Raw genomic sequence first — 19,789 nt, forward strand, 5'->3', positions numbered from 1 at the left:
TCCCGGCTCTCGGCTCCGCTCTTGCGGGAGTGGGCGGCCCCGGGCAGGGAGCGCTGACCGCCCTCGGCGCCGGGGGAAGGACGGTGCGAGCGCCGGGGGAAGGACGGTGCGAGCGCCGAGCTCCCGGCCGCCCGCTGCCCAGCCCGTGCCCGTGCCCGTGCCCGTGCCCGTGCCCGTGCCCGTGCCCGTGCCCGTGCCCGTGCCCGTGCCCGTGCCCGTGCCCGTGCCCGTGCCCGTGCCCGTGCCCGCCGCGCCGGGGCCGCCCCGCGGCTGAGGGAGGGAGGGCGGGAGCGAGGGCGGGAGCGAGGGCGCGGCCGGAGCGGCAGCGGAGCCGGCGAGCCGCGGGCGGGCGGTGCGGGAGCATGGCCCCGGCGGGGCGGCTGTGCTGTGCCGCGCTGCTCTGCGGCGCCCTCAGCCTCTGCAGCCTGCGGGCCGCGCCGCGCCAGCCCGACACCCTCTACTTGTGGATCGACGGCCAGCAGGCGCGGGTGCTCATCGGTAAGTGCGGCCGCTGCCCCCGAGCGGCCGGAGGGAGCCCGGCCCCGAGCCCGGCCCCGCGGGGCTGCCGCACATTGCGCCCCTTTGCCTTCCGCAGGCTTCGAGGAGGATATTCTGATCGTGTCCGAGGGGAAGATGGCCCCGTTCACCCATGACTTTAGGAAAGCCCAGCAGAGGATGCCCGCCATCCCTGTCGGCATCCACGCCATGAACTTCACTTGGCAGGCAACGGGACGGGTAGGTGCCGAGATCGGGCCGCAAGGGGCGAGGAAGGCTCTGTTAGTACGAGCAGGTGGTTCGGCTTTGGAATAGCTGAAGAAACCCTCTCCGAGGAGTGCTGGGGCAGCCCTGGGTGCGGGAATCCGAGGTGCGGGCGGGGGAGGGCTCGGGGAGCAGCGAGAAGCGCCTTGGGAAGGGGCTGTGAGGGGCGGGGGAGAACCCCCAGGCTGGTCAGGCGTGAGGCAGAACTCACCACCAACACCCCAATCGACTGTGCTGCCCGGAAATTTTCTACTGGACGGTAGCTGCGTGGAAGCAGCTTTCTTCAGCTTATGGACATACGCTACAGGCTCTTCATCTATCTCTATGTACTAAATGTGCAGGCTTAATTTGCAGTTCTAGTAAATAACAATTCTCTTCTGTGGACTTAATTTTACCAAGTTAAATTGCAAAACCACATAAGTCTGCAGTTTATTGAATCCTGTTGGATTTTGTTGAAAATGTAAGACTCTGTGACATATTTTTGTGAAGAAACATATGTATGATTTGACACACTGACAGCATATGTTGAATTTGCATAAGGCTGGAACTTGTTAGTGTACATTATCATGGATACAGAAAAAAGTATGATGGCATAAAATCCTGGAAAAAATTATTTCATTTTTACAACGCTGAACATTGACTTTATACAATAGAGAACTCGGTGGAGATGAAACAATGTTTACATTTAAATAGCGAACGTCGATTGTATAATTCAGCTAATTGCAGTTTCACAAATTTGGTTGTGGTTTTGGTTGTTTGAAAGTACTCTATCTACAGGACTTGTTTGGCTTCAAGGTGTTGTCTGACGCCCTTGCAATTTTTGATGTCCTCACAAAGCCTTTGGGTTTAGGAAATGCTTCACCCCCTCCTCCAGCAAGGAAGGTGAATGTGGAGAGACAAAACTTATTCACAAAGGCTAAGTGACTTGCTCTAGGTCTTTGGTGTTCCCGTCAAGCTTTACAGAGAAAACAACTTTGTATGTCAAGGGTTGGCATTTAATACCTAGAAATAATAAGTGTCTTTTGGGACTGTATTTCCCACCCCATTTCTGTGCCAGCTTCAGTTGCTGTTGATGATAAAACTAGCTCTTTTTTGAATGGGTGATCAAGATGCTAGACTGAGCATTGTCCTTCTCTTGTATTTCCTTCTTGTGCTTTCCTCTCCCTCCTTTGCCTCCTGCCTACAGGTAGGTCTTTAGGAAAAGGTGGTTTCAGTGAGAAGAGTCACAGGCTTAAGGACAGTGTAGGAAAATGTTCTGCTTGATGCCACTTGCAGGATGAAATCCTTTCTGAGCAGCTGCAAAGGCCTTTAACCCATTAGTCCTCCTCCTATTTTCTGAATTATTGAATTCCTCTTAGACAAAGCATTCACTTTTAGTAAGTGAAATATCTAAATGGTTAAAAAGATTCTACATTTCTCCAGAATTTCCAATATTTTGTGAGGGGAAGAAATGAGTACATTTTAACTTTTTTCCAGTGTTCTATTTTGGTTTTAAGTATACATATTTTTAGAAGTTTCCATTAACACATCCAGGGAAGTGCTAAAAACATTCTACCTTTATTCTGTACTTTTCTGGGGATTTCCTAAGTCAGGGAAGGGAAGGGGGGAGAAGAGAAAAGAGAAGGAGAGGAAAAGAAGAGAAAGGGAGAAGAGAAAGGGAAAAGAGAAGCAAAAAAAAGAAGAAGGAAGACAAGTGGAAATTAGTAGTTTTTGAAAGAAAAAAAGCATTTTAAATGCTGAAGTGCTAGACTGCTTTCTGCAAAATAGCTGTTAACTAGCATACTGTTGCCTCTCCTTTGGTAAAACTGAAATAAGTCTTCTGTGAGTCTTGTGCCTTATAGACCTCTTCACCCTGTATCCCACTTGAAATTTGAAGATGTGTCTCTGGGACTCCAAGGTTTGAGTAGCATATGCCTCACATCTAGGAGCAGCTAGACCCTTTTTGAGTCTACAGATATAAGGCTTCTTTTGAGTAGGTTCAGGAGATCCTGTATATGGCATTATGTGCTTCCTAGTCCTGATATCAACAAGATGGGGCAGTGAGAGAGCAGCTGGGTGGGTGTCTGGCAGCCAGACAAGGTTAACCCACCACACTTGGCATCTCCAACAGAGCACCTTAGCATGTATAAATATCCTGTGGGTGGATCCCATCTGCCTTCTCCTGGGATAAATGATGATCCACCTTTGAGGCGAGTAAATAATCCAACCCAGGGAGTGGCAATACTTCTCAGTCCTGCATGGCTGAATATTGTAACTCAAAAATATCTTGTTGAAAGGCACATTTTAAGGATTAGATTACATCTGTATTCTGTGTAAACAGAAGTGCTTGAAACTCATTACATTTAGGTGTTATGCTTCTGATTAAGTGGCCTTTGTGTCCTGAATACATTTTATGTGAAAAAGATTTTGTTTGATAAGCAATAATTAAAATAATTTTCACTAGAAAGCATTAACCAAAGAAAAGCATTAATTGCTTTTAATTTCTAGTCCATTACTTCTAATTAATTATTAGGAAATTTAACAGGAAACCCAAAATTTAAGGGTCTGAGGGTGCTGAATGTATAGGTTTTTTGCTAGTGAAACCAGGATGAGCTAGGGGTGACAAGAATGTTAAATATATGTTTTTATGCACTTTATGCTTCTACCTTTAAACTAAAGCATAATGTTACAGATTCTATGTTTTCTTTAAAAAAATAAATGTAATCTGTGTAAATCGACAGTTACAAAGCTTGCTCTTTGAATTGAAAGATTTAAAAGAGCACAAATCAGTGATAATACGTTGTATATAGTATGCATCTGTGTAACCACTAGAGCTCACTGGTGTGCTTCTTGCTCTTATTCTGGATGGTTTTGGCAAAAGAAGATACAGTGGCTTTTAGTGGTCTTTTCCTCTGTGGAAGATTGAGCTAAAAAACTTCCCAGTGAGACCCTATCACACTGATTAATGCTGCAACATGTTTTACTGTGTCCACTAGTGGAATTTACTGAAGATTTCAGTGATAGCATCATCTCTACAGCATTTAGGAATTTATGACAAGTATTTAATCTCCAAATCCATGAAACCCAGCATGTATTTTTTAATTTTCAGTGGGAATTCTGACAGCTGTAAAGTTCACATCTGGGAGAGTATTGGTGGGATTAAAAAAAAAAAGTTGATTATTGCCCAGGCAGCAAGTGCTCAGTGACAGAGCAGCAGTCCACTTGATTTAATAGATGGGAGGTGAAAAAAAGAAACCAAAAAAGCAAGGTGGAATTTTTGTTGTGTAGCATTCTCTGATCCACAGGTCTGATCCATGGAAATAGTCAATCTGGGCCACAGCCTTCCCAGGCTGCTTTCTTCCTTTCAGATATGGGAGAAGTATTTATGGTCAGAGGAATTATTCCCCCTCCCCACTGTTATGAATACCCCATGGGTTCTCTCCTGGTGCCTGGTTGAATGCATGCCCATGATGTGACATCTGAAATAAGTCTCAAAGAGTTATTAATAATCTTGAGTAAATCAAAAAGATGCCCATCTCTGAGAAAGAGGGAATGTCTTCAGTGCCTTTTCTAGCACATTTCTGCATAATTCTTATATTGTAAAGTGAAGGTCAGGAATGCTGTATAGTTAACAGCTCCTGGAGGCTAGTTCTGATCTCAGCAATGTGACCATCAGCCCTGAATAGCTCAGCTGAGTTCTCTGAAATTGTCTGATATTGCTGAGATGTAGCCTGACCATAAATATAAAATGGAATATCCAGTTATGCTAGAAGATTTGTTTCCTTGCTCAGAGGAAAATGAACAGACCACCAATTTTAAGGCATTAGTGGTGCAATAAGGTGCTCCAATCAAACATGGCTATTTCCCTAATAAACTGAAAGAAACCCAAAAGTATTGAATTTCAAAAGCTAATTCATCAAAGGAAACTTTTCTTTACAGAAAACTGCTGAAATTTTTGTAAATATCTTATATGTAACCAGTCATTACAGGGATGCTTTTCAGATTCAAAAATGTCTAATATGCAAAATTTAGGAGATTTTTTCCAATAAAAGTATGTCTCTTCTCGAAGTTTGGTCAAGGTAATTGCGTAAAGTCACACTCTTGTGATTTTCAGTGGTACCTCCACTGCACTTTCATGTCACCAAACCGGGGAAATGCTTTGTTTTCTGACCTCTGTACCAAAATTTCCGCGTGGAATGTGAAGATGTTTACATACTGTGAGCATGATTTTTAGGCAGGGGGTTCTCATATCAAGAGCACAACTCCAAATCTTTAATATTTAGATTCTTCTTAGCTGTGGTATTTTGCATCTCAGTGTTGTAGACATGCCACCAGGGATCAAAGTAGTACTGTAGAGATCCCACTTTCTTAGTAAAGCAGGCATGTGCCAGCCATCTGTTCTATCTGCTGATAGAAAACAGCAGTAAAGTTTCTCGAAGTTTTGCCAAGAAAAGGGGGGATTTATTGCTCAGCAGAGATGAGTTACAAGGCACCTTGTAGTGTAAGCTGCATCTGGTTTCCATAGTAATTTACATGGCATATGCGTAAACTACACAATTATTCTTTTTACACAGCAGTGTAAACCTGTGTTAAGTAAACAGTTCTTCAAGATTTTCGTTGTTAATCATTTCTATAAATAACCAATTTCATAACAAAAAAGCCGCCTAAAGTCATAAAATATCTTCACTACTTTTACAGGAGTGGCTGCAATGTACAATGTACAAATGCTGTTGAAAAGCATTGGGACTAACAAGGATTCTCCAAGCTTCGATAAATATATTTTGTGAAAATGTACAGATTTCATTGTGTTACTAACAATTTTTCTGAAACAGAAAATCCAGGCTTTCTGCTTGTGTTGCTTTCTTATTTGTGCCACCATCACCTTTTTTTACAGACAGTTTCACAGGTATATTCTTAGTGGTCTAAAGTTAATGCCACTAGCAAGTGCTGTAGTAATGCTATAGAGAAAGAACTTACAAAAATGAGAAAAACTGAACTAACAGGAAAGGAAAAAAAAAGAGGCTTTACCTGGCAGTGATAGCTGAAGTGCACCATGGTGTATGGAATCTTAGTCCATGCATAGGATACCTTAGCAATGGCTTGCAAAGGTTTTGGGTGGATTTTTTTTGTTTTTTCCCAGCCACAAAACAAGAAAACCTCTGGGGTTTTTTTGTATCTAGAATGAAAGTTTGCTTTGTTTTTCTGCCCAGCTGGTGGAGTCCATCTTTTTTTTGCCATACAAGGAAAAATGGGCAATCACCTTTGAGCTGCTTCAGCAATTGCTGTCATCACTGCTAAATGCTTCAATAAATAACTTGAAGACCAAACACTGCTGGTCCCACAAATCCTCTGAAGTTGCCTCTTTGCCTGGCTAAAAATCAAGCTAAACCCAGCTGATCCTAAAGGAAATAAATATGCCTGACATCAAACCTGGCAATCTCCCAGCCTCAGGTTTTGGCTCATCACCAGGCAAAATAAACTCCCCAAACAGCAGCCCACTAATGAGAAGATCTGTCACCAGCTCTGAACACTGATGCACAGAAACCAGCAGCAAGAGCCAGAGAGCCAGCCTTTGCAGTGACAGCTGTCCAGAGAAGGCTCTTGGACCATCCTGACCATCAGAGAACAGAGCTTTCAATACTGTGATTATGAACCTATTTTTTCTCAGAAGACATGGACAAATCACAACTTGTCGATGAGCAGAAGTTAAGCTCTCCCTGCAACGTTTTCTACTTGCCCTCTTCTTGCAAATGTGTGAATATTGATATAACTAATGGGAATCCGAGACTTAAAGCTTCATAGGCAAATAATCGAGTCCACTGAACACCATCAGTAAGGAGTACAAGTACCAGCTTCAACCTGTTGCTTTTAAACTGCAGCAAACACTGGTCTCATTTTGCCAAGTTTGAGCCTTACCCAGTCCTCTTTCTTGCAGAGGTTTTGGGAAATAAATTGAGCTGTTGAAACAGAGTCTATTTAAGTAACCAGGCTGAAACAAATTTATTTTCCCATTGTGAAGTCACAGATACACAGTTTCTGCAAGCAGTTTCTGCAATATTGCTTGCACAGACTGTCAGGGAGAACAGGCAGGTTGCACAGCAGAGTACACTGTCATAGGGGAAGAAGAGGCAAAATACGGTTATCTGGGTCTGTAATCACAAGCAACAGATGATATGCATAGACATATTGAGAGCTGGGAATTAATTTGCCAGCAGAGTATGTTGGCAGTTACCTTGATTGATTTTGTTTGTTTGTGCTGGCTTTACTTTCTTCCTTCCTTCCAGTTTTGCGCAGGAACCTCTATTTATATTGCATAGGCATGATCTAATTTCTCTATTGGCAAGGGAGGGTAGCTGAAAGCTGGTATTAGATACAGGCTGGAGCAGCTTATACTGATCCTCAAAGGCAAAAATTAGAAGCCTTCATCACATCAAGAAGGATGGGTTTCACATTTTTACTGGATATATCTGTAACTTCCCTTTGGTGGGACAGTCTGCACCTTGTCCTGCCCACTGACAGCGTTCACATTTGAATTGTATCAGTGTGAATGTCTCGCTTAGTTGATAGTCCCTTCTTAGTTGTCTTGCCAAATATTTACAGTAAAGCCAACTTTATAATTTTTGTAGGGTCATGATGCCACTGTTACTTGCAATTCTGATTTTATGAATCACCTGACACTAGAATTAGAAGATGTAAAACCTTTCAACACACATGTCATATTTATATAATACCTTTATTCATCCAAAAGTAAGGGCTTTCTCATCCTGTAAAATACACTCAAACAGTATAAATTCATTAAATTATATTAATTAGGAAATACTTAAAAGGACAAGGAATCGGAGAGTTTCTGGGCAGGAGGAAGTGTGACCTGGAGGTAAAAATCTCACCATCTCTTCAAATTCCTGTAGAATCTCTTGCTTTTCCACCTCTTCCCAAATCAAAAAACTCCAATAGAAACTTCTGTCTCTAGGTTTATATATCTGTTCCTGTCCCTGATTGCAAAGACTGAAGTAAGTGCAGTGAGGTCTTTTTCCCTTCCTGATTTAGAGTAGGTGATGGATCATACCAAGGTTCTTCAGCCATTTCTGTGCCTGTTGAACAAGGTTTGTGGTGTGGGACAGTTTTCCCCTCCAGCATTTTTTTTTCTTCCTGAAAGTACTGTGGACCCCACTCAGCCCAGTACTACTCACTTCATTTGTCAGTCAAGGCTGGTTTGGGGTATTTGGGGAATCTCCAGCAGCCTACAACTCCAGCAGAAATTAGGGATTGTCAACATATCTGGAGTGTATTGAGTGGCAAAAAGGACAGGTCTCAGTCTGCAAGAGCAGACCAGATTTACCATAGATATTCATCAAGGAATAAATTACATCTCTGATCTTAGCAAGCTCTTGGATCCCAAATGGGACAGCTGTCTTATAGCAGACTTTTGCTGTCATTAGACTCCTGCTTGTTTTTCATCACAGGTAAGTTTGGGCTTGGGGAGGCCCACACATTTCAATTCTGAGGCTGCTGTCCCTCTTGCATTTTCTCTAATAAAAATGAGGTTAGTGTCTCTGCAAAGATTTTACTGGGGAACTTTCAGCTGCTGGCCCTCCCTGTCAGGATTTAGATTGATAGGTCATGTTATCCAGAATTTAAAAAAACACAACAGAAGGATCCAGCTTTCCCAAAATAAACTTCCTGCCTTTCTTAATAGGACTTATTCCTAATGTGTTTAAAAGGTTTATCTGGAATCTCAGCTTGACTGTGTGTCCAGAGTCCAGGCCTTTTGAAGATGCCCATGCTGCAGATAGACTCCATGTGCATCCAGGCAGGGAAAGAAAGGTGGTTCAAGACAGCAGGTAAATCAGATTCTAGCTGGACTGAACTTTCTTCTGCAAGTGCTGGTCTCTGTCCTTTGAGTGCACAGGAAGTCGAGGATGAGCTGAAGATACTTCATTTAAGTGCTGGGAAATACACTGGACCTTAGCTCAAAAGACTGGACCTGTGAAAGCTGGTACTGCAACCCAGGGATAAAGCTCTGCTGACCCTGCCTATGGAAACAGTCCAAAAGACAGAAAAGCTGTTTGTAGAACCTGTTCAGTTTCCTATCAGAGACTGGGGATAGGGTTATATTTCCTTGCTTTACTCTGAAGAGATATCTATCTTACTTTGAGTAATTCAGGGCATAGTTATGGAGGACAGAACTATGTGGAGGCCTCTGTAGTACATGGAAATATGACAGCAATATACATCCACTTAGCAGAGTCTTCATCAGTGTGATTTCAGGTACAACAGCAAACACATAAGTTCCTTTCCAGATACACTTAGCAACCTCTTGGTGGTGAATTTAATTCTTCTTTCATGGTAGAATTTGCTTTGATCAATGACAGCCTGTGAAACAAGAAAAAAATGACTAAATTTTCACATAAAAAGAAATTTGAAAATCCATATAGTAGATATTAAAAGACAGCAATGTTAAGGAAGTCTCTCCTAATGACTAGTCAGGTTGGAGTTGAATTTTTGCAACTTTTCAAATTTTAAACACTCGTCTTCTTGTAAAATAAAGCTGAACACCAGTATCTATTGAGCAATAAATAAAGAAACTCTCAGTCAGAGGTGCTGGAAACTTTGTTACGTAGGTACACAAAAGTAGAGGCATCCCTCTTTGAAGCCCTTGAAGGACTCGAGTCTGACAGAAGCTGCTGTGAGATTTCATAACTTTTGAGAAAGTTCACTGCTTACATTTTGAAGAGAAATATTTATATTTATTATACAGGAGTGCCAGTTAAAGCCAAGATTGAAACACATGGACTCAATAAAGGCCAATTATGTGACCTTTGCTGTTTGCCACGCTTTTAACTTGTGGAAGTAATTGATTACACTTTCATGAGATCATAATCAGAAGGTTGTTCTTTAGTAATGGTGTGCTAGAGAAGCTTTATCCTCAACTTCAAAGGTATTCTGTGAGGCTTAAGAACAAAGGGTTGGAAGTTTGAAGTGTGGCCAAAATGAATCTGTATGCATTATCCATGTTTACCACCATTCAGGAAGTGAATTAGCTTATTCTTCATCTATGAGCTTTCCCTCATCACATCAGATTAGCCACCATCTCTAAGGTTTACATTTGTGCTTTTAAAACTATTCTGTTTAACTAAATATAGTATCTGTTCAGATCCCCACCATAACTAACCTAAATACTTGTTAGTGTGATCATTTCTCTAATTGTAAAGATTTTATTGAAATTATTTTATGTCCTCTGTGAAGAATTTTCAAGGTAATTATTAATTTCCAATAAATCTATCCAAAGTCTGAAACTGTAAACAGACTGTAATCTAAAGATGCCCTCCCAGGATCAGCCAACCAAGATATTCACATATTTTTCAAGCTGTGACAGGGAGAAAATAACCCTGTGGGTTTTTCTCAGATAGAGCCACATAGAAGTGTTGCAGGTGGCAGTGGCAGACCTGCAGAGACTTGTTTTCTTAGGAAGTGACCTGATGCGACAGTATGTTGTATTTTTTTTCTCTAAAAGTAGTCATCATTTTCTCCTTTTTTTATTAGCTTTGGGAGATGAGTATTTTGAACGTCCATGATCATGAAATGTCCACCAGAGAGAGCACTAATCTTTTCCTGGGTGAACAAAGAACGAATTAGCCCTTGCTGTGCTGAAACAAGAATTAACTTTTCAGAATAGCCTTTTTAAGTTTTCAGTATACCAGGGCAATATGTTTTGTTGAAGATTTGAAGAGAGCAAAGGCATGCGTGTCTTTTACTTACTTTAAATCTGAAATCTTGGTGATATTTCTTTTTTGTATACTGTTTGCTTCTCTACTCTTCCCTAAAGCAGAATTATCTAATTTTCATCTGTAAGGCATAAGAGAAAACAATTTAAAGAAAACTCGTGCACCAGTCCTGGTTCATACAGAAAAATGTTATTCCTTGTCAGAAATTTTCAAGATGTAATTAACTGCACATATTTGTCAGAACCTTAGTGATTTTGTCTTCTTTCAGCGTAATTTTTTTCAAAAGTAACTCTAGTGAAGCTGTACTAAAGTGCGTTACAGAAAATTAGTTAAACAAAAAAAAAGGTCTAAATATGGTAAATTGGGTTATTTTGCTTTGTTTGTCTCCCAACAAAGCAAGACAGAGGAGTGAGAAACTCCCAGGCTTTCATCATTGAGGAGCTGTAAATTTGCTGTGACTGTTTTAAAGAAATCATGCATGCCACATGCCTTTGTCTCCACGTGCTTGTACTTAACCTGGGCGCTGCTGTGCATCTCTTTGCACATATGCTGCTGTCCAGGGCTCTAGCCTGGTGGGACAGCCCCACAGCCCCCACTGCAGGTATCTGCTGCATCAAGGGGCTGCCTCTGATCTAAACCAAAACCTTATTGTCATTAGCAGGCCAATGATGGACAGGAATGTGTACTAGGCTTTTATTTGTCCCTCTGTCTCTGGAGCCTGCTTTTTTGGCATCATGATGCATTTCAGAGTTAATACTCTGCTGTTAAACTTGAACTTTTCTTTTTCACCTCTGTTCCTCTCAAACCCCAGTCTTTATTCCAGCAAGCCCTTCAGCTTCCATTCCGAGATTGGTTTCAAATGCTAGAGTGCTTCCAGAGCTCACGGTCTGGTGAGAGAAAATATTTGTTCAAAATGACTGAGTAGCTGCCCTGTTTCCCATGTCTCCCAAAAACCTGACAACTGCCAGAAACAGTGCTAAATATAATCTAAATCTATTATGTTGTGACCTCACCAAGCTTCTTTACAGTGATTTTTTCATATTACTTATCTTTATAGAATTTATTTTCTCATTATTTGGAGGAAAAGCTGATGTATTCTGCAAAGATTTCAGTCCATCTCCCCAGTGCAAAGCATTCTTGGGAGCCTGTAATGTCTCCTTTCAAAATCTGAGGCTTCTTTTAAAAGCAAACAATAAATTTCACTTTCCCAATTTCATAAATCATTCTGTTGGAGGACCTGATATGCCATCCACAGCTGAATGCCACAGGAGACATTAAGCACCAGTTAGTCATCTTCCATTGGCAAAATCAGAGAGTTTTATACCATTCTTCTAAAACCATTAAAACCACAAGTAGTTATTGTTGAAAGTTTCATGCAGGGATGCACTCTATTGTTAAAAAGGTCTTCCTTCTTGTGCATGGATTTTCTTCAGTCTGCCACAATTTCCTTAATGTGAAGAAAGCAGACACAGAAGAGGCTCTAAAGATTTGTGAGCATTTCACCACAGCATTGTCTAATTACTACTGTCACATAATGTATTTTTCTTTGAGATTGCCCATTTCTCTGAGTTCTAGTTTGTGTCCTTTTTTTACTTCTTTGAAACACCAAATATCTCTATTCCTTCGTTTGTGTGCATCTCTGGTTTTTTAACCCTACTGCTTCGGTCCATTCCCATACCCTTAGCAGCTGATACTGGAAGACAGGCAGGTTATTCTGTCTTCTGTGTAAACTGATTTTCTCAGAGCAGGTTTCAGTATCACTTCATGTTGTTGAGCATGCCTCCCATTTTAGGTCTACCTCTTGAGGTTGACAGTAAGTTTCTGAGTGTTACACTGAGGTGTGAAAAATGGTTTACCCACTCTGTGACAGGACCAATTAACAGGTTCTGTCCCTAGCACAAAAATAGGCAGTCTGTAGGCAGACACTTTATTATCTGCTTGTCTAAGGAAGCCTCATTATGTTGTTCATTACAGCAGTGTCTAGACTGCACTGCAGTAACAAAATGTTCACATATATGTACATATTCCTACTCTGGCCAGACTCCTGCAATAGCCTGGTATGCACAGTATGGATAATCTCTGTTGGACTTCATCTTACTTTGCTTCATCTTGGACCACAGACCAACTTCTCTGACCTAATGCAGTTAATATCTAGGAGAAGCAATGGTCCATGCTGTAAACACCTAAGAAACACATACATTGTCTCACTTTGTGACTTTATTTATGGTGTATGCTGCTGTGAGCATCTGCTATGGATAATGCAAGGGTAGAATCTTCAAGTGTGTGCATAGCCAGAAATATTCGTGGATCTGGGATAAAAAGGAACTTCTTTGATGTGTTTCTTTCTTTAAATATGGAAAATTGGCATTAAGATATATTTGTCATTTAATTGATAACAGAACGTTCAGCACCGATCTCTTTAAAATAATGAGAAGAAAATATAGTTAATTTCTTACATTTACTTCCAAAGCTAACATACATTTGCTTCTTAATTAGAAAGGGTGCAGATTTCATTATGTTATTGAACCATGACATACAACAGTTCAAGCTATTCTGCTCTGCTTTAGGAACTACAATTCTATGTCTATCATGTGAAATGAAGAAAACATAAAGCATATTATGGTGAATTCTTTGATTAAATATGAAAGAAAAAATAGGCAGAAACAACTTGGCATCTGAATGATAAGAGAACTTCAATGCAGTAGATCTTGACCCACGGAAGGGAGATCTGTAGGAATTTTAACTGTATATCATTTAAAACCAAACTGCCGACAGATGTTTGCTACAATACTTGTTAGAGGGCTTCATTATTTTTATAACCTTTTAAATTCCTCTGATTTATAGAAAACAGCCATTCAAAGTCCATAAAAGTTAATCCCAACTGAGGAATTATTTGCCTAAAGTGAAATTTCCTCTCTCTGCTAAGGGCTTTACCCACATGGAGTACTGTTAAAGGGCAGCTGCTTGGGGCTACCTGCTGCCTGAAAACACCAACTCCCCAGACTGTTCACACAAGGTCTGCAGGGGTCCTTGCCTCAGTTTCTGAGGATCTCAAACAGACATTTTCCACAGAAGCAAAGCATACTTTTCCTCAGGTGCTTCTTAAAGTCAAGCCAAAAGTTCTTTGTCTCACTGACAGTTGCAAAGTGTGCAATTGTCAGTGATCACCAATTTAATGCAAACCCCATTTTCTTCACCACCTTTGACAACACTGTTCCTCTAAGATTTAGCTTCACTACCAAATTTAGACCTTCACATACCAGTGAGTTCATAGGCTGGCTGTAAAAAAAACCAAAAAAAAAAAAACAAAACAAAAAACATGAGAGTGCCTTTATAATGGAAAAGGGATTACAGGTTATGGATTTTTCCCCTTTATCTGGCAACAATATCCAAGCAAATTTCATTCTCACTACCAGGTCACTCATAATGACCACTTGCAGCATAAATTATGGTAGTCACTAGACAATATTTTAATTGCACAGACCTATATCTTCAATTAACCATCATCACTAAATTTCATGGTAGGCTGGAGCATGGTAAATATTTGCTGAGAGCATGTTGTTTGCTTTTCAGTCATGATGATTAATGCAAGTTAATTGGTAATCAACTCCAATTACAGCAGGACAATACTGGAGATTTGATGTAGGATTTCTGTCAAAACAGATTTTCTCCAAATAGATAGGATTTGTGGCAGTCAAATAGTGTTTTAGATTCACATATTTGAGCAGCTAAACTACTCTGCTTCACTGTGCAGCCTCTCTAGACTGGGATTTTGGTATGTAACTTTTATGTCAAGATTTAACCAACTCAATCCAGCAGACATGATTTGCAAACATACTCTGCAGCACATGACTTTGAAGTTATGCTAGCTGGATCTACCTGAGGTGTTCCAGCTCTTAGATACCATCATATCAAGAAGTTCAGTTTCTGTCAACTCAGCAGATGTACAAACCTTAGCAGAGAAATGGTGAGAGCAGTTATCTCTCCCCAGTATGTGCAGTATGTGGCTTTCCTTCTGAGCAGCCTGTTGCTTGTGCAATGTCTCTTCCCATCCTTTTAATGTGCCATCAGAACACACTGCTGCCTGGGGCACTAACCGCTGCTACGCCTCTACGCTGGTTAGAGGAATTACTTCCTTGAGCGGCAGTGAGTATTGCGGCTCAAGCAGCAATGGGTCCCTTTTTCCACAAGGAACTTTCTTTTTGTCTTTATCCTTAGGCTCTAGAAAATTTGCTCTAGAAAATAAGATTCCAGTCTTTTTCCTAACAAACTGGGAATCTGGCTCACAAGATGACCTTCTACAACAGGGTGTCTGGAATGGAAATACAGGAGTGGAGCTATTTGGTCTAGTTACCAGTTGTTGTTTACTAGAATAGTAAGAACATAATGTTTTAATATCCCAGGCCATAACTCATTATGACCTGGTTTAGATACAACCAAACATCAAAGCTAACCAATGAGAAACAGACAGTGGAGTTTGACTCACTCACTGTACTATTCTATAGATGTGTGGGGACATAAAATTATTTTTCTGAACCAAAGTTTTATTTGAAAACAAAAATGTTCACAATCTGACTTTATGGCTTGTTTTCATATTTTGGCATGGTATATTGGAAAAAAATATCTTTAATTAAAAGCAGCATTTTGAACATTACTCCAGACTTCATTTTTCATCTCTGGTTTTACTGCTTTTCTCCATGTCCTCTCTCCCTCACACATTTACTCCATGTGTTTAACCCCCACTTAAAACCTTTCATTGTTTCCTGCCCTGTTGTTTTGCAAGTCCTCCTCTGAGGTCTCTGTGCTTACAGAACACCCTCTGAAGATCATCCATGCAGAGTGTAGCCCCTCAGGCTATCTCCTCTCTGTTATGGGGTCTCCTTACCATCCCCACAGAGCAAGTGGATGTTCTGCCAGGGCTGATCAGGAATTTCATAACAACCCTTCTACCCAAGTCATGAGTACTTTTCTGGTGTCATCAGAAGCTTAGGGAGATGGTCTCTCACACCCTGTCAGGGCTTCTGCTCAAGTTAGCAGAGCAGAGAGTCATAGAAGGGCTGAGGCTTGTCTGAGACCAGACAGTCTGACCTCGAGATGATCTAGTCCACCCCTCTGTTCATGCAGTGTCATCTAGAGCAACTTGTTCAGGGGTGTGTTGAGTTGGATTTTGAACATCTTCACAAAGGGAGGCTTTGCTTACTTCTTTGGACAACCTGTGCCAGTGCTCAGTCACCCACACATTAAAAAGATGCTTTCTCAGTTTCCAACAGAGTTTTCTGTATTGCGCCTATTGCCTCCTGTCCAGTCACTGGTCACCACCGAGCAGAGCCTGGGTCCATCTTCTTCACACCCCCCTATCATCTATTTACACACATCCATTAGATCCCCCATAAGCCTTCTCCAGGCTGAATACTCCAGCTCTCTCAGCCTCTCCCTGTACATTGGACACTCCAGTCCCTTGATCATCTATGTGACCCTTCTCTGGCCTCCCTCCACTAAATCCATGTCCTTCTTGTATGGGCAACCAGGATATTACAGGAGAAAAAGGACCGTGTTCTGGCTAAGGACATGGACAGGTATCTTACAAACTAGCTATCATTATCATTTAGCCCAAATTTTGGCTTTAATCTGGCTCTTTGCTGCACTGTTTTAGATAAAAGGGAGACAGACTAGAACTGTCTGTGGTCAGTGAGTAGACAGAAACATTTTTGCCAGTGCCCATGCTCAAGTCTCAAGTACCTACCTGAGACCAGCAGATAGAATTACCTGTAAGCCCTTGTATGCTTCATGGTAAATTAGATGCCACAATTTAACATAAATTTTGATTTCCACTTGCTCTGCACACCAGCAGCTGTGCTACTGGCAGTAGTGGAAGCCTCCAGTGACTGGCTAAGGGGCACACATCTCTGGTGTACGTGGTATGTACAGCCACACTGCAGACACATGATGGCACGTTGCATCAAATGTAAAGAAATCTTGAACAGATGACTCAACAGAGAGGCCAAGCTCCCATGGACAAAAGTACCAGAGCCTGCAATTTGTGCCACAATGCAGGTGCTTATCAGGGATAGGATTAAGGTAGTGGAAAGTAGTTTTTAAATCATGCTGACATTTTCTAGGGATCGCCAAAACAGATCATTGATGTTGCAGTTAATGAGTGACATGGAGCCAGCATGGGAGGAGAGCTCTTGGCTCCACCCTTGGAACAATGGAGTAGAACCCCACATGGAGTGGGGTTGAACAAGGCAGTGTCAGAGCTGTAAACAAGATTTGTGTCCTGGCATGGTGCTCCAGCAGTGTGGCTACTCACTGCCTGGCACTGTTTGCCCAAGGCAATGCGCTGTGCTGTGCAGATCAACCAAGAGCAAGCCTGGATAACCTCATGCCACACTTGTATGTTGCTATGCCCTTTAAACTGTACTCGTGGTACAGGCAGGTCATCCAGGCTCACCAGTCAGTTCCAGGAGGATTCTACCCAAAAAACAGCTTTAAGAATGAGTTTAGTGTTCAGATACTTTTGTTGTCTGCCAGCTGAACAGTGTGAGTTGTAAAAAAGGTCTCCTCTGTATAACATTTGTCCACTATATGCATGCTGTTTTTCTTGCTGATATGCTGCATCCTGATTACTGTATGGTCACTTGCAATCTATGGATTTGGAGGAAATTATTTGAAAGTTATGTTTAGATGAAGAAGCAATCAGGGAACTTACCGAAACTAATCCAGAGAATGGCATCATGAGAAGTGTAGTATTTTTCTGCTAAAGTTTATGTGCTCAATAGTTTGCTTCTGTGAATACAATTAAAATAAATATAGATTTTTCATTTATTTTGTCATAGGCTGAGTACTACTATGAATTCCTGTCTTTGCACTCTTTGGATAAAGGCATAATGGCTGATCCAACTATAAACATCCCCTTGCTTGGAACAGTTCCTCATAAAGCATCAGGTTTGTACAGTTGATATTATAAATTTTGTTTCTGTAAAAAGTATTCTGCAGCCAGTAAAGTCTAAATATTTCATTATGAATTGTAGTTCTGAAGTTTATTGCCTAAAGCAATGCTTGCCACAGTGCTTGGCGCTGAACAGTTTGTAATTGCCTTGCCTAAGTACAGCAGCATATTTTGTCTGAGCCAAGACACATGAACCTTTTATGTGTAGATAAATCAGCAAAAACTTGTGCAAAATTGTTGCATAAAATTGAAGAATGCTATTACTTAAGTTGTACAACTTTTGGAAAACAAATTCTTTGATCACTATTGGAAAAATTGTCAAATTATTCTGTTTCTCAGAGGTTGCAGTTGCAGTTTGTGGATGTTTTGCTTTCATTTGGGCTCATCAGGCATTCAGCTCAAAACCACAAGTCCTAGTTTAGGATATTACCATTTATCATTTATCCTTTAGTTGTGCATTCTTAATCCTTCACTGGAATTTACAGCTCCACAGCAGAGGCTGAGCCCAAGCCAATGCAAGTGCTCTAGAAATACCATGGTGCATAGTGAGCTGATTTGAGTACAAAAGCTCTCCATGAAAGATTACTGAATCTGGTTCACTCTGAAGCAGATGAATAACCATCTGTGTGATCTGTTTCAGGGTTCACACATGATAGTCTCTGGTAGAAATGCATATCTTGGTGACAGCAGTATCTTAGTGATCATTGTTTCTTAAATTCCTTAGCCAATCAGTGGGATAAATGTGGGAAAGAAATGAGTAATAAAACAGGAGGATTGGACTGCAAATGAACTACTGGTACATAAGTTTTCATTTCTGATGAGTCATTATTCCTTTGCTGTTTTTTAGTGGATAAATTCTGAAAGTTTGTGTATAATATTCTCCATTTTCAGCTTGCAGTAGATTGGCATTGAAGTAATGTTTCAATACAGCTTTTTGCTGTGCCTCCTGGAATTTAACATGAATGATTGGTGTCTCCATTCAAAGTGGATTGAATGATTAGTACTGAAAATAGATTTGGGTGAAAGATGCTATGATATTTATACCACAACAGCTGCAATTTAATTGGTTCCAAGCCAAATAAATGTCAAATAAAGATACTTAAAAGCAACTTAAAAGTCATAAAAGCCAAGTTCTTGTTAAGCATTATCTCTATTTCTATATAAAGCAGGTGAGATATGTGAAAAGCACTCTCTGCTGCACTCAGCACTATAATATAAGCTAGTTTCTCCTTTAATTTTTAACTATTTAGAAAGGCTAGACCAAAATTACCCCTTCCTGAATGATTTTAGGAAAATTTAATCTCCAAGTGCAGGGAGGCCAGAGATGAGAGCTCATAGTTGCAGCAGGAAGTCTGTTAACCATCATGGGTGGGAGATCTTATTAAAGCCGAGAAGGACTTACTCTGTTGGCAGCACTGGTGCCTCACTTCCAGGACTAATAGGGGCATGTCCATGGTGTTCCCTTACATGGATCACGAGCAGGGCAGCGCTGCACTGGCTGTGTAAATAAGCAGGATTTAAGTCCTGTTGGGTGTTCCAGTGCTCAGTACCCATACAAGATTTGAAGCATGTACACTGTTAGTGGTGAGACACTGTTATGATGATGGGTTTTCTACACTGCCTGTTAGCTGGCCAAAATTAAGTGAGTAATCCTAAGTAAATACATGCTATAATATTACACGCTAAATAAATATATATTTATATATATATATAATAATACATGCTAAATAAATGCTATAAAGATAGCGATTGTTTGTTACTTTGTAGTTATTGCTATCATTTAAGTGTTGGCAAAACAGAGTTAAGTCTAGTTTGCCTGGATGTACTGCACTACCAAAGCACTTTTCTGTACATACAGATGTCGGAAGAAATTCAACCACAAGCTTGTATTTAGTAACAAATCAACAGCTGGTATTTTTTGAAAAAGTGTTTTAGCCCAAAGACAATTAATTGCCCTTAAAGACAATTAAGAAGAAATAAAAGGGGAAAGGCAACTGTAGTAAACATGAGCATGGGAAACAAGAATGAGGATTAAAGTACCTTATTCAGAGGTAACGGAACCCAGTGGTTTTATAAAAGTCAGTGGACTCTTGAAACTTCTTTGAGAAGTTTGCCTCCAAATAAGGCATATGAATGGCTTTAGTGCTCTAGGGCCTCTCTAGCCTGTATTTGCCTTATGGCCAATGGTAGCCATAAGAAGATCTGTGGAAGAGCAAAAGGAGGACAAGCATATGTGATACTTCTGTTTACCCTCTCAGCTTTTACTACCTTCAGCTTGGAGGGTTTCTTGTGTCTTAAGTGATTTGTCTGCTTTATAAGTCCACGTGGGTTATAGATCTCTCTTTCCAGTACTTCTCCAGGCTCTCCTTGAGTCCAT

At 40.9% G+C, this 19,789-nt stretch overlaps 1 protein-coding gene across 1 annotated transcript in view; it reads left to right on the forward strand.

The window, feature by feature from the left end:
• Window positions 1–304: 304 nt before the first annotated feature.
• The window catches only part of WIF1 (Wnt inhibitory factor 1), a 37,097-nt gene continuing 17,612 nt past the window's right edge, over window positions 305–19,789 (forward strand). Inside the window, exons 1-3 of the mRNA XM_086884509.1 lie at window positions 305–498; window positions 596–735; window positions 17,300–17,408. Coding sequence (XP_086740635.1) covers window positions 363–498; window positions 596–735; window positions 17,300–17,408 — 385 coding nt within the window. The 5' untranslated portion in view covers window positions 305–362. The remainder of the gene's footprint in view (window positions 499–595; window positions 736–17,299; window positions 17,409–19,789) is intronic.

This window comes from Cyanistes caeruleus, chromosome 4, assembly GCF_971803275.1.
Source record: "Cyanistes caeruleus chromosome 4, bCyaCae1.hap1.1, whole genome shotgun sequence".
In the NCBI taxonomy this organism is placed as follows: Eukaryota; Metazoa; Chordata; class Aves; order Passeriformes; family Paridae; genus Cyanistes; species Cyanistes caeruleus.